Genomic DNA, 13,590 nt, shown 5'->3' on the forward strand with positions numbered 1-13,590 from the left:
TTCCACCGGCTCAGCCTTTCTCTGCCACCACTCATCCTGCATTTCTCGCAGTTCCAACTGTACTTTGGGCTGCAGGTGCTTAAACTTGTCTTTCTTTGAGACAGATGATGGATCGTTCTACCAGTCTGCATGGGTCTTGTTCTTGGCCTGGAGGGCCGCTGAAATGGTCTCATGGTTTTCATCAAACCAGTCTTGATGCTTCCAGGTTTTCAGTACCAGTACAGCTGTTGCAGTCTGCATGATATCTTTAAACTGCATCCACTTTTCGGAACAGGTTCCTACAAGCGGTAAATTGCTGGAGAGCTTTTCATTAAGTACATCTTGGAAACACTGGACTTGGCCTGGGTCTTGCAGTCTACCGATGCCGAATGACTTTCTGACAGTCCTTGATTGCTTATGATGTAAAAGAGCAGGTTGAGGACCAACTGGACCAGGCAGTGATCTGTCTAACACTCAGCATCTTGCATGACTTGGGTGATGGTGACGTCTTTAAGGTCACACTGACGTACTGTGATATACTCAAGTAGGTGCCAGTGTTTGGACCTGGGATGCATCCAGGTAGTTTTGTAGTTGTTTGCAAGTCTGAACATCGTGTTAGTGATGCACAGGTTGCACTCAGCACATTTGCTCAGAACCAGCAGGCATTGCTATTTCATTTTCCCAGCCCATGTCTCCCATAGACTCCATCCCAGTTGTCGCTGTCTGTCCCCACCCTAGCACTGAAGTTGCCCAGAATGACGAGTTTGTCACTGGTGGGGGTTGTTTGAATAATCTGGTTCAGGTCCTGATAGAAACCTTCCTTGTCTCTGACTGGACTCACAAGGGCTGGTGTGCAGTTGCTGACAATAGTGATATACTGGGACTTGCTGAGAGGAAAGCAGAAATGTGTTCATTTATTCCAGTGGGTAGGGAAGAGATGTTCTTCAGAAGAGCAGTTTTGATTGCAAAACCTCCATGAGTCTTCTTGTCAGTTCTGTGGCTTCCCTTTCCAAAATAATAAATATCCACTCGCTGCTTCCTGTAATGAACCCTCCTCCGCCAGCCTGGTCTCACTGAATGCAGCAATGTCAGTGCTGTAACGGCTGAGTTCAGCTGTTATGAGTGCTGTTTGTCTTTCAAGCCTTGACACCTTGTCTCTATCCAGCAAGCTGCAGACAATCCAGGGTCCGAAAACAAGTTTTCTTTGATTCGTTTTTCTTGATGCTCGACTGTTAAGATCTGCCAGCTGCAGTTAGCAGGACACATGTTGTGGGGCAGCAATGTTTAGGGTACCTTTTCTAACTTTCTCCCTCATGCAAGGATGGACAGTGCTATCCTAGAAGGGCTGCCCAGTCACCCTGGATGCCGCCAGACATCTCTGCTGACCTGGATACTGAGATGAATTACCACTGGTCCAAGGACCGCCCACGTGCAGGTTTGTGGCTGCAACTGCCAGTGGTCATCTCCACTGTTGCTCAACAAATTAGATTTGGACTGAGATGATTTGGAGTTGTAGATAAAGATGAACTGCACAACAGAAACCTGTGTGTGATGGAGTTTTACGTGGAACAGCCATTGCACAGAGGCAGTCCCTGTGATGGACTGGAATGGAGGAAGGGGGGTGAAAACGGTGCTCTCGTCTCCAGAGCAACGCTCTGGAGATAAGCGGAGAAAGCTGGCGCATCCCTAAACATTCCGGAAGATAGTGGATAGCTGTGCCTGGGAACTAGTGGTCAGTCAGAGAAGTTTTCTGTAAACAGGCGCTGGCTAATAAACCTTGCTGATTGAACCTGCATGGTCTCCAGGAGTTCTTTGGGCTAGACCTGACAGTCCCGTTTTCTTTGCATAAGAGACCTTAATCCAGCAGCACAGAGAACCGTCATGGCTGGAGACCTCTCTTGCTGCAGTGGATGACCAGGATGTCTAAGCGTCTTGTGCTCCTAGCATTCCACAATGCCTGCTGGGACTGCCTTCTTGACCACTGGACCGTTGATCAGTCTCCTCCAATCAATCTGCCAAGGCCAGACTTCACACGCTGGGACAGACAAATCCCTATCTCACTGAGAGTCGAAGAGAGTTGGCTACCCTCAGCTGGTTTGGACTGTCTCCAAGGAGCTTATTTAAGCAGAATAAAACCAACCATTTATTAAATATTATACAGGAGTCAGCATTTTCTGGCATTCTTACCTGAAGGTCATAACAAACTAATTAGCAACCATAATAAACTGAGCTAGCATCACATTCTTCTTGGAAGCAGAGTACTTATTTTCAAATGTATGTTCTCTGTTGCATTTGAGGGCCAAACACATTACATTTTGCATGTGTGTTTGACCTGTGAACATTTTTAACACGCTGTTCATCATCCATAATACAGAACGATTCCTGGAATTGTGTGATAGCAGAGATACAGGATATCCCACGCAGGGCCTGAAATCTGCCAAGGGAAGGCAGCTGCTCTCTGTTTTGCTCTAGCCTCTGCTCCTCCCCTCCTCCACCGTCATCCTTCCAAGACTGTCAGGAAGGAGCAAAAAGGAGGCCGGTCCCATTCATTCTCTGTGCCCCACCCAGCAGCGGCCATCTCACCAAGCTCACGTGCCCAGCAGATGAGACCAGACTGTTTCATTAGCTCTGCTGAGGGATCACCCGAACTGTTTCTTTTCCTGCAAATCCTCAGAAGACTCTGCCACAAAGAATCCGTGTCCCCCTCCCTCCTCCATTTCTTTTCCTTCTGGACCATTCAGGGCAGCGTTTCTCAACCTCGTCTGAGTTTGGGTCATCCAGGGCTGTTCTGGGAGACAAAGTCCACAGTCTCAGAGTTGCCAAGGCTGAGAAGCACTGAGGCAGGGCAATAAAGCACACGAGGCTCCGCTACAGCCTCATGAAGACTAGCTTAGCGGTGGACAGTGGGATTACAGCCCTGAGTGGCTCACGTGGCATCTGCTGACTACCCGAACTCACTCCTCTCCAGGATCTGAACACGGCAACATCCGGTCCTCCACACTAACCTTGGCCTCTGGCGCTCACCCACCGCAGCAGGTAGTTGCTAGTTTGCTGTAACAAAACATTATTGTCTCCTTCGTAAGTGCAGTTCGGATCATTATCATTACGAATATCACCCAGACGATTCACTGGGGGGGGAATAAACAGCAGACAAAACACACAAGCGTTACGAAGGAACTGTCATGTGTTTAAAAGCTACAAAAAAATCTCTCTTACTGAAAATTATGAGAAATCAGCCTCTGTCAAGGTTGAATGTAAGATTTTTAAAGACTGACCTCAGATTGGGGGAGGCATATAGCTTGCAAAAAACTGTGGTACTGAATTGCAAGTGCCCTGGAAACTCCCAGTTTTCTGTTTCAATTGAAAAACTGGAGTGGACCTTTAATTAACTAACCCACTTCTATCTGCGTTTCAATTTTCAAGCACCCAAGGAGCTTGGTAACAGAAGATAGGAAGTTCAGTCAAAGGCAAACAGCAGCAAGAGACAGCGATGCATTTAACGGGTAACACTGTCAGAGTTAAACTTTTAACTAGTGAAAAAGGAACACCATTTTGCACCAGTACATCCCCTCATGTGTATTTTGAGAAGCCTCCTCCTTCCTGGGTGCTGCTGCTGCTGCTGCTGCTGGCAGGAGGTGTTTAGGAGGGATTGCTCAGCTGCACTTGGAAAAGTAGCAGTGCACTTACTGGCCAGATAGCCGTGTCCACCACAGGCCTCGCGACATTCTTGAATCCCTTGCTGGGCAAGCCAGGAGGAGAGTGGCTTGCCCGACGTAGACAAGGCATGGATCTCACGCCCCAGCTCAACCTTGTGAAAGAAGAAGGAAAAGCACAGTGGTCACCATTACAGCCCCCTCCCACTTCAGGCATATCCCCGCTGCAAGATGATGGCCTGTCCAGCAGCCCCTAACTGGGGAAAGGCACATGCAATGGAAGAACCGGACAAAACAAAAAACCTTCTCAGAGTTTCCTGCCTTGTAGCCTGTAACACGCACGTTCAGACTGAATTGATCTGCGTGTCTATTTAGCAAGTGTTCTATGGTCCAAAAGGAATTCCTGGGAATCTGATGGCATTCTTAAATGTCTAGATACCACACAAAAATGAAGGTCAAGACAGCCTTGGCTACGTGCTCATAATCTAAGTCTCTCAAAGAATGCCGGCCTGAGGAGCCCCTTTTCTGAGCGGAAAGGGGATGGGTACCACACAGCAAACCATCTTCTTTGCACTGATTATCCGAGGCTACAAGATGTGCCCCAGGCTCTTCTTTCTGAGGGGAACGTGCCCCAAATTTCTCTCTCCCAGCCACGCTCCTGCCTCCGTGACGTTTTGCCGCCCCTGTGGCCAGAAGCAGGGTCAGCAGGGACATCAAGGGATGCTGAGGCCCTGCTGTCTCCGATCCTCCAGGGAAGTCACCCAAGGGTGTTTGCTTTGAGGAGTCTCCCCACGAGGCCTCATGCAAGCTGCCGGAAGTAACCAAATTTCAAGGGGGAGCAAAGAACAAGACTCATAAAGGACAATTCAAATTCTGAACCTGAAGAGGAAAAAACCTTACACGATTCAGAACAGTTTCCAGGAGTGTGATCTGGCTAATTTGCCAGACTTCCTTGTAGGATGGGAGACAGGAAGAAAGGTTCTGGTTTTGGCAGGACGTGGTGGGCAGCGCGCTAGAAGGACAACGGGGCAAAGGTCCAGGCCCACAGAAGGCAATGGGCAATGCCAGCCTGGGAAGGCCAGGGACTGCATGGGAGATGGGGCGCTGCTCCACACCTGAAGAGTGAGCAGGAGGAGCAGGATCCAGCCCTGCTCCTTGCTGCTTGGCTGGCCCGTTTCCCTTCCCTGCTCAGGAGCAGCTGCACCCTAATGGGATCAAGGAGAAAGGCGAGGAGAAGAAACAGAATAAAAGAGAACCAAACACCAATCTCCAAATAAGTTAAGAAAGCAATCTTAAAGGGGGATTGGAACAAAAATGACAGCTAACGGTCGAAGGGCCCCTCACTCATCCTGAGCTCCCATGTGCATAAGGAACCGATTAGCACAGCTGCAGAGAAGCTGGATTAAACAAATAAGGAATCTGCATGCCTAGTCTTGCTATATGGATAATCTATTTTTAGCTACTTTCAGATGTCTCGCCTGTATCTAACAGTTTCTGAAGGAGAGGAGGGGAGAAACAGTGAGGATGGATCAGTTCTTGAATCCTGGGAAAGAATCTTCAATTTTAGGAATAAAGGACAGGTCAGGATAGAGATTTATGTTAACATATGATTTTCATCTGGATTTTAATTGCATTAATGCTGCCTTGTTTATATGCTGCATTTTCTTTACAGTTTTATACCACCCTGGCTGTCAAAGAAGAAAGGGGCAAAAATTCAATCCCTGATGGAGAAGGCTGAAGTAATCACTGATTTTAGAAGAGAAGGCAGTTTCAGGAGGGGCAGTGGTGCTTCACAAGAAGTCTTAAGGAGACACACTCTTTTGAAAATGGAATGAAATCCCCCCAAAATGGAGGCTCAGCACGGAATAGTGTCATTATCTGCCGTTGTAATGGGTTCAGTTTAATCCATTACAGAGACTAAAACAATTATTAGGGCCACATGTAAATTTACAGACCTTGTAAATTTATCCAGAGCTTAAAATAGAATTTTAAAAACATATAAACTTCGTGTGCAGCCTATAACCCTGAACAATCCCTAAAGCTGTAACATTATGTAACAAGCTAAAATACAAGGGTACAGAAGATTTTCAAAAGACATCTATTACTTCTGAAAAGCAAACCTTTGTTCTGTTTCCATTCTGGGGTGGGACTATGGTTTGGAAAGATCATCAGCATGCATTTGGCATAATTTCAGCTTCTGAGCATATGCAGAAAGCATTCATCCCCCTACACCAGTATAGCTGGTGTTTCTGTCTCTCGTTTCTACCTGCACTCACAACTGCCAGAGTAAATGGTCAATAGCCGTTCTGTAATGATGAGCTGGACCATAAGGAAGGCCGAGCGCCGAAGAACTGACGCCTTTGAACTGTGGTGCTGGAGAAGACTCTTAAGAGTCCCCTGGACTGCTAGGAGGTCAAACCAGTCAATCCTAAAGGAAATCAACCCTGATTGCTCATTGGAAGGACTGATAATGAAGCTCAAGCTCAGATACTTTGGTCACCTAATGCGAAGAGAGGAGTCTTTGGAAAAGACCTTGATGCTGGGAAAGATTGAAGGCAAAAGGAGAAGAGGACAGCAGAGGATGAGATGGTTAGATAGCATCACTGAAGCAATGAGCATGAAACTGAGCCAACTCAGGGAGGCAGTGAAGGACAGGAAGGCCTGGTGCGATATGGTTCATGGGGTCACGAAGAGTCGGACACGACTTAACAATTGAACAAACGATGGGCTACAAGGCATAAACAATAGTTAGTCTGTGGTCTGTTACAGACACATGGAGGGAAAATCAAGCGTTCTGGGGATCATTTCCCCATTGAAGTTAACTGCTTCCAGCGCTTGGGAAGGTCCAAAGAGAGCATTCCAAAAGCACATGCAGCCAAATGACCTGGGTGATGGATCAGCATGGCTGCTTCACAGACTGCTGGTAAGAAGCCAAGATGTAAAACTGGAAGAGGAAGAGGCAGGAAGGGGGAGTGTGAGCCGCAGGGCTGGGCTTGGTCAGCTAAGACTCACCCTGCTGGGGCAGTGTGGGTGCAGGTAACCCAAGAGGGCGTCTGCCCTCTTGCTCCAGACTGGAGTCCAGTTTTTAGTGCCAATCTCCCCCCTATTTATGCAAATAGATTGGGTTTTTTTTGTAAAAAAAAATCCCTAAAAAACAGCTGGACAGAGCTGCAGAAAAAGTAAAGTATAAATAAAATATTGATTGTTATAATACACACACGTTTGTAAATCTGAGGAGAGATGCAAACATTATAAACCTATGCATTCAATATTTCCATTCAAAATGAATGGAATATTTGTACAGATGAGGGAAGACTTTATTAATATCAATGGTGACTACATATCAATGGATTTCTCCTTCATGTCCTTCAAATCATTGTGATTACATTAGTTTTTGCCCAAAGCAATTTCCACACTTTCAACGCAATGCCCCCCTAGAGATTATTTTTGTAGTCATCTCTGGGTGATTTGCTAAAATAAGACATAACATGAACTTTGAGCCATGGGAAAAAACAACAACACTGTAATCTATCAAGTTCATTGCACAAACCATCCTTCCAAAGTGCCAGAGTTTCAAAAGAGTCTTTTGTGACAGCAGAACACTTTTTTAGAAGATTCTCCTACCTGCTGGGAACTCTTGTCCTTCATCAAGAGCCCTATGTGGAATTCAATGGAATTAATGAACAGCGTTCTGGAGAAATAGTCCAAGACGTACGTTGCAGCTAAGTAAGGAAGTAAGCGCCACTGCTGGAATTCAAATAACATTTGAATTATGAATTAAGCTGTGAGGGTCACATCATTTCAAGAATACATTTCATCACGAGTATAAATTCTGTAAGCAGAAACTTTCAGAACTCTCGACGCTGCCTAAAATCCTACAGATTCCTATCACCTTCTGCTCCTGCCCATCCCAAGTTTGCATGTTACTTTAGGTTCTTCCAAGTCAGTGATCTGGTTTAGTAAATAGAAGTCTGGTTTACAAATAAAAACATATCACTAAAATGAATCAGACAATAATTCTGTACGTATCTATGTCAAGACCAAAAGGTATCTTATACACGTGCGTTATCTTTCAAATTAATCTTTTAAATTAAATATGGGGCAGTAATGTGTGTGAACAGACCCAGAAACACAGGCAAGGACACACATCTCTACTAATTCCCAATTACCGCTCGCCGTTGCTGTCTACTGATCCCCAGTTCTCAGCTGTTCATTGCTTCTGCTCACAAAAGAGCTGTTCTCCTTAAAGCCAAGACACAGAGTTTTGCAAAGCAACAGGGAATACCGGCCAGAAGGAAGCTACCGTGAGACCCTCCCATTGTAAGAGCCAGATTTTACTTTGAGCAAGATCCTTGCCTGGCTGAATTAACTATTTCAAAGAGGTTGCTGTTACCTGCATTTGGTATTCCAGAACGGGTATCTCTTCATCGTCTGTCGGCCCAAACTGGCGTCGGGTGGCCGAGAAGCGAATGGCTATGGATATGGCCAGCTTCAAATTGACCACAGACATAGCAATGATCATAACTCTCCCATTGGACAACGTTCCCAGGGAAGCCCCCAGGCGCTGCTTGTGATCCTGGGGAAACACAACAGTCCCAAGAGGAAGACTTCACACCAGTGTTTAACGTTATGGGATATTTTAAGGTCCTCCCATACTATAGCAACTGCTGAAAATCATCCAGAAAATGGCATATGAGGAAGAACCAAATAGAAAGGAATCGAGCTTTAATATAATTAAGATTCCTGATATTAATTAAGCACAGTTCCTACCTTGAACGCACTTGTGTAATTCCCCTCAGCAGTCACATCTCCAGTTCGGTTCAGTAAATTCTCTTTGGGTATCCTCACGTGGTGGAACATAGCAAACCTGGCAGTTTCAAGAGAAGGTTGAATGGGGGCTCTCGGGCTCAGAATACAGACATGGAAACCCTCAGCCAGAACAGCACATTCTCCGCCCCCCCAAAGCATGATGGTATATAGAACTGCTGCTCTCACCCATCTTGAGGCCTGCAAGGCTGCTCCTAGCTCTGGGGCAGGATTTCTCCCCCTCTCCCCTGCTGGGACACAGCAAGGCAGCCTGGTAGCTCTGCAACTCAACAGCTTGCTGGGAATCGACTACGAGGCTGCCTTCATCTCCTGCTGGAGGGAGCAATCCGAGCGATGCTAAAGGGAGTCTCTGGAGTCAAGCTGACTACCTGGGGAATCAGGCTGAGGACAGCAATGTTGCAGCACCAGCCCCAACAACCCTCTCTCTCTGTCACAACTCCCACACACCCAAAGGGCAGAGCTTGCACCACAATGCTGCTTCCCCCCCTCTAGCCAAAGCAAGGAGACCTTGCAGACGCCGCTGCTTGGTACACAATCCCACACAGCTTTCCGGAAGCAGCTTGCCCTGGACGGCTTTCAACTTGGCAGCCCAGCCCACAGCTCTGAAATCCCCGGAGGTCTCCCATCCAGAGACTGACCTGTCCAGCTTCCAAGTCCAGACAACACTGGCCAGATGGTGCCCTTTGCTGAGACTACGGAATGTATAAACCTAATAGGTTTAAAAGAAATATTCTTGTATATTCAGATTATATTCAGGCTTACTGGGAAAGCTGTTTCAACTCCAGTAAGCCTTGGACTCTAACATTCCTGAATTTATTTATTGATTGGTTGACTGACTGGGTGACTTCGAGTCAGTGCTGACTCCTGGAGATTGCCCAGACCAGTCCCTGCAGTTTTCTTGGCAAGATTTTTCAGGAGTGGCTTGCCCTTGCCTCCTTCCTAGGGCTGAGAGGGAGGGACTGGCCCACGGCCACCCCGCTGGCTTCGTGCCTCAGGCAGGACTAGAACTCACAGTCTCCCCGTTTCTAGCCTGATGCCTCAGCCTTAACCCTAACCCTGAATGGAAAGAGTGATTTTATGGTGTCCGAGAAGGTCTTCGGGTGGATACTTACCCATTATCCAAACCATTCTGCCCAAGCTTCCTGCCTATGTCACCAACCAACACACCTGGCATTGAAAGCAGGGTTTTTGGATCTCGAATCTGTAAGCATGGAAAATTCAAATCAGTGAATACATTTATGGGAACCATTTTGTTTAGGTTAAGATGCTGCAGCTGTACTGTTTACGGTCATCAGTATCATCTGCTGAGGCTTAACAGTAAGCAATCAACCAAGAAAAGCTATGCAAAGAAGCTCACTGTGGAAGCAGCTCTCCCGGTCCTTGGAAACACAGAAACAAGAGGAAATGAGTTGGGAAGGGTCCACTGGGACCACCACAGCCTGGGGCTCTCATCCTGCAGGAGGACTTTCGCCAGGGTGACAAGGTATTCCCATTTTTCCACACAATATGAGAGAAATGTCACTTTCCACCAAAAGGGCAGCCTCCCCTGCCTGGGCTAACCATCACCATGGCAAACCAGTCCCTGCTGTGGAGCAGCAGAGCTGCTCTTCTTCATGGGCCCTGTCTAGACCCCAAACAACAGCCCCGCGTGGCTTTGGCCCAGGTCTGCTCAAAATAGAATCTGTCTCCTCAGTGCAAGGAAGTCAGGAAGGGATGCCACCCAGGACAGAAGAAAGCAGGCCTTTTCCACAGCTGCCAGCTTGCTATGTGAGACGTAGACTCGTTCCTTTCCTTCAGGAACAGGACAAGCCATCCAGGTGAGGCTGTTGAGGGGCTTCCCCAATGCCCAGAGGCTGTGAGAGTCTGGCTGGGGAAGAAGCAGCTTCGCCTCAACCCTGGCAAGAGTGCGTGGCTTAAGCCCTGGATCTAGTGGTTCTCCACTGCTGCCTCTAAGGGGGGTTACGCTCCTCCAGGCAGAGTTGGTGCGCAATACAGGGGTTCTCTTGGACTCACAGCTCTTGCCTGAGAAGCTGGTGACAGTTGTGGACAGGAGAGCTTTTGCACAAATACATCTATGCGCCAGTTGTGCCCATTCCTAGATCGGGAGGCGGTACTCACAGCCACTCGCGCCCTAGTCACCTCTCGACTAGACTCTTGCAATGCTGCCTACGTGGGGCTGCCCTTGAAGAGCGCTTGGAAGCTTCAGCTAGTCCAGAACGCAGACGCACATGCAGTTTTGGGTGCACACTGTACACTCGTGTGACATGGCTGCTATGTGAACTGCATTGCTTCCAGGTGCAATTCAAGGTGCTGGTTGTTACCTTTAAAGCTCTATACAGAATGGGGCTAATGTCAGCCTTACCAGAGAGACCAGCCAGGAAAAGCCCCCAGATGAACTAATTCTACTTTATTGTAAGGCTACATTAACAGAATCTTGCGAGTCTGAAAGTACAGTTCTCCCCACATCTCCTTTACCCCCCAAGAAACTAGGGAGGATCCCTTCTGAGCCTCTTGCCCTGCCCATTATCCAGCTGCGGACCATGCTGTCTCTTATCTGACCATTCCCTAGGCAGCATCTCTGGGCCCAGGCTCCCAAGGACATTCCCACATCCCATTCCTTCCCAAAGCCACAAGTCCCATAACTGCAAGCCACACCTCTCCTTCCTTCCCTAAAGCCGGCATTTCCATTCTTGTGAGACCTGGGAAAGACCAGAAGGTTTCCGAAGGATCATGAGAATGGGACAGAAGTTATGGGACGCTTCAGGAAAGAATAGGCCAATGGGAAGCCAGCTTTAAGGAAGAAATGAGAGGCGTGGCTCAGGGAATGGCGCGAGGCGGCAAAGGCCAGTGATGTGGGGTGTGAGGCAGCATTTCTCAGTGACAGCGGTGGTGCTGGGGCTGAAGTCAAGGCCTGGGGGCGGTGGCAGCTGGCCGAGACTGCTGAAGGCCTCAGACCTCTACTTCAGCCCCCGGCTTGGCGCTGCCGCCACGAGGTGCTGCTGTGCAGGGTGGCCAAAAGGGCATAGATGGGGGAGATAGGTGGGTTGGGGGAGCTGCAGCGCCCCTGCAGTTAAGTGCAGGCAGGCTGCCAAGCGGCCGAATTTTGATGATGTGACTGCGGGGGCACTGCAACTGCCATATCTTTGGGCACAGGTTGTAAGTCCATTTTTTCAGCACCATCATAATTTTGGTCGTTAAGTGAGGACTACCTGTCTGTGATTTGTGGTTGCTGAAATTTTACTGGGCTTCAGTTTGGGTCCCTTTGGTTATAATGGAAGGTTCGGGTTTTTTATTTTCTTTGCCACCCAGAGTTTCTTTGAACAGATGAACAGCCATATATATTGGATAAACAAACAAACAGTATGCCTTTTGGCTCCAATATTTTGCCAGCCATTTTTAATTTTAAGTCATTCAACTAATGGTATTTTGCTGTATTTTTTTTTTAATTGCTTTTATCATTTTCAAATCAATACGTCTACCCCATATTTCTTTCAGAAGTACAAGGAAGCCTCTCCTTTAATTTTATCCTGACAAGAATCCTGTAAGGTAGGTTGGCCTGGGAGGGAACAACTGTTAAACTCATCCAGTTCACTTTCAGGGCTGGGGGTGAACTTGAACCTGGGTCGATCTGAGTCACCCAGAATCCACCAGATGGCCATAAATGTGTGGCCATAAATCCTGAAATTATAGATGAACAATCCATTAAACCTGGGTCTCGCCTGTCCTAGGGCAACAATTTACCGCCCTGGCTCTCCTTGGCTTCAGCGACAACCAAAGCAGGTTTATATAGCAAGCAATGAAGACATTTCGATGTTTGCATTTTCTAATCACATCAAGAGAGTCAGTTTGGCGTCATGGTTAAGGCACCAGGCTAGAAACCAGGAAACCATGAGTCCTGTTTTAGGTATGAAGCCAGCCGGGTGACCTTGGGCCAGTCCCTCCCTCTTAGCCCTAGGAAGGAGGCAAGGGCAAACCACTTCCGAAATCTTGCCAAGAAAACTGCAGGGACTCATCCAGGTGGTTGCCAGGAGTCATCACTGACTCAAAGGCACAAAAAGCAAAGCAAAGCAAAACAAAACAAAACACCCCACATCAAACCTAAGATCTCTCTATAACAATTCCACGAAACGGGATATTATGGTACGCCAATGGTACGTATCTCCACATAAAGAGTAAGGAAACCTGCCTACTTCCAAAATCCTGGAAAGCAAGAACATCTGCTCTCACCTGCACCACAAACGAATGCAATCCGTGGCACTGGCCATCTGGAGTATAGAGCTGGGCGTAGACCACGGCGTGAGTGGCATTCTTCCCCATGTTGCCGACCCAAAACTTGGCAGCTTCAAAGTCAGGTGAATGAAGAATAAATTCCTGCACAGTTGGTAAAAGACCTTTCACATTAGACAGGAAAGACACCAATTGTCTGGCTCTATTTTATACTAGCACTGTTAGACTGAAACACAACAGGAAATACTTATACAGGAAATTTCACAACCAGCTTTGCCGGCCGTCAAAGCCCGAATCTAAATTCTTCCAGCGGAGAGATAATGTGTAAATTATTTAAATGATACAATTTATTTGCGCTGCCGTAATTATGTGATTTGCCAGATTCTGGGGAAAAACTGATACCTCCACTAACCAGTTAGTCCATTCAAACACAGTTTCACCGTACAATGTATTATTTTAATACAATTAAAAACTAAGCGTTAGAGGCAACCGCTGGTGGATAATCTAACCTGTGTGGCTGGGTCGTATCTAGCAACAGTTCGGATATTCTTGGTGTTGCTGCCATGGCTTATTTCCGTCAGCGCAAAACATCCAAAAACCTACGGCCAAGGGACATAAAAGAGATCTTAATCCGTGGAAACAAAACCATCTAGGAACAGAAGCATTTTTGTGCTACGAAGCCTAAACAAGGGAAGAGCTGTCCCGTGTTTCCACCGATCCAGTGACTCAGGGCTAAGCGGTGGCTGCCCGATGTTCAGCGGATCTATTCTTGGCAGTCTTCCCGCAATCAAAGCTCCGTCTGCTTTTTCATGCCATTGCTGGCAGAGCTTTGATTGCACCATCGCAGCCACCATCGTGAAGACTCCCTTTAGGAAATTCCTACGCAACCAGGAAATCCACCCAA

At 47.4% G+C, this 13,590-nt stretch overlaps 1 protein-coding gene across 4 annotated transcripts in view; it reads right to left on the reverse strand.

Annotated features, from left to right (window-relative positions):
* ACOX3 (acyl-CoA oxidase 3, pristanoyl) overlaps positions 1–13,590 on the reverse strand; it is a 32,351-nt gene that overhangs the window by 11,858 nt on the left and 6,903 nt on the right. For 3 of the 4 annotated variants that reach the window (XM_088131246.1, XM_088131243.1, XM_088131244.1), the window contains 8 exons: positions 13,196–13,285; positions 12,687–12,830; positions 9,572–9,660; positions 8,403–8,499; positions 8,026–8,208; positions 7,257–7,379; positions 3,667–3,787; positions 2,985–3,107 (listed from right to left, as the gene is read on the reverse strand). In XM_088131246.1, coding sequence (XP_087987372.1) covers positions 2,985–3,107; positions 3,667–3,787; positions 7,257–7,379; positions 8,026–8,208; positions 8,403–8,499; positions 9,572–9,660; positions 12,687–12,830; positions 13,196–13,285 — 970 coding nt within the window. The remainder of the gene's footprint in view (positions 1–2,984; positions 3,108–3,666; positions 3,788–7,256; positions 7,380–8,025; positions 8,209–8,402; positions 8,500–9,571; positions 9,661–12,686; positions 12,831–13,195; positions 13,286–13,590) is intronic. The other variant, XM_088131245.1, reaches the window with a different exon arrangement.

Source organism: Python bivittatus, unplaced genomic scaffold, assembly GCF_059951505.1.
Source record: "Python bivittatus isolate LINGU-HERP-01145 unplaced genomic scaffold, Pbiv_v1 ctg000970_np1212, whole genome shotgun sequence".
Taxonomy (NCBI): Eukaryota; Metazoa; Chordata; class Lepidosauria; order Squamata; family Pythonidae; genus Python; species Python bivittatus.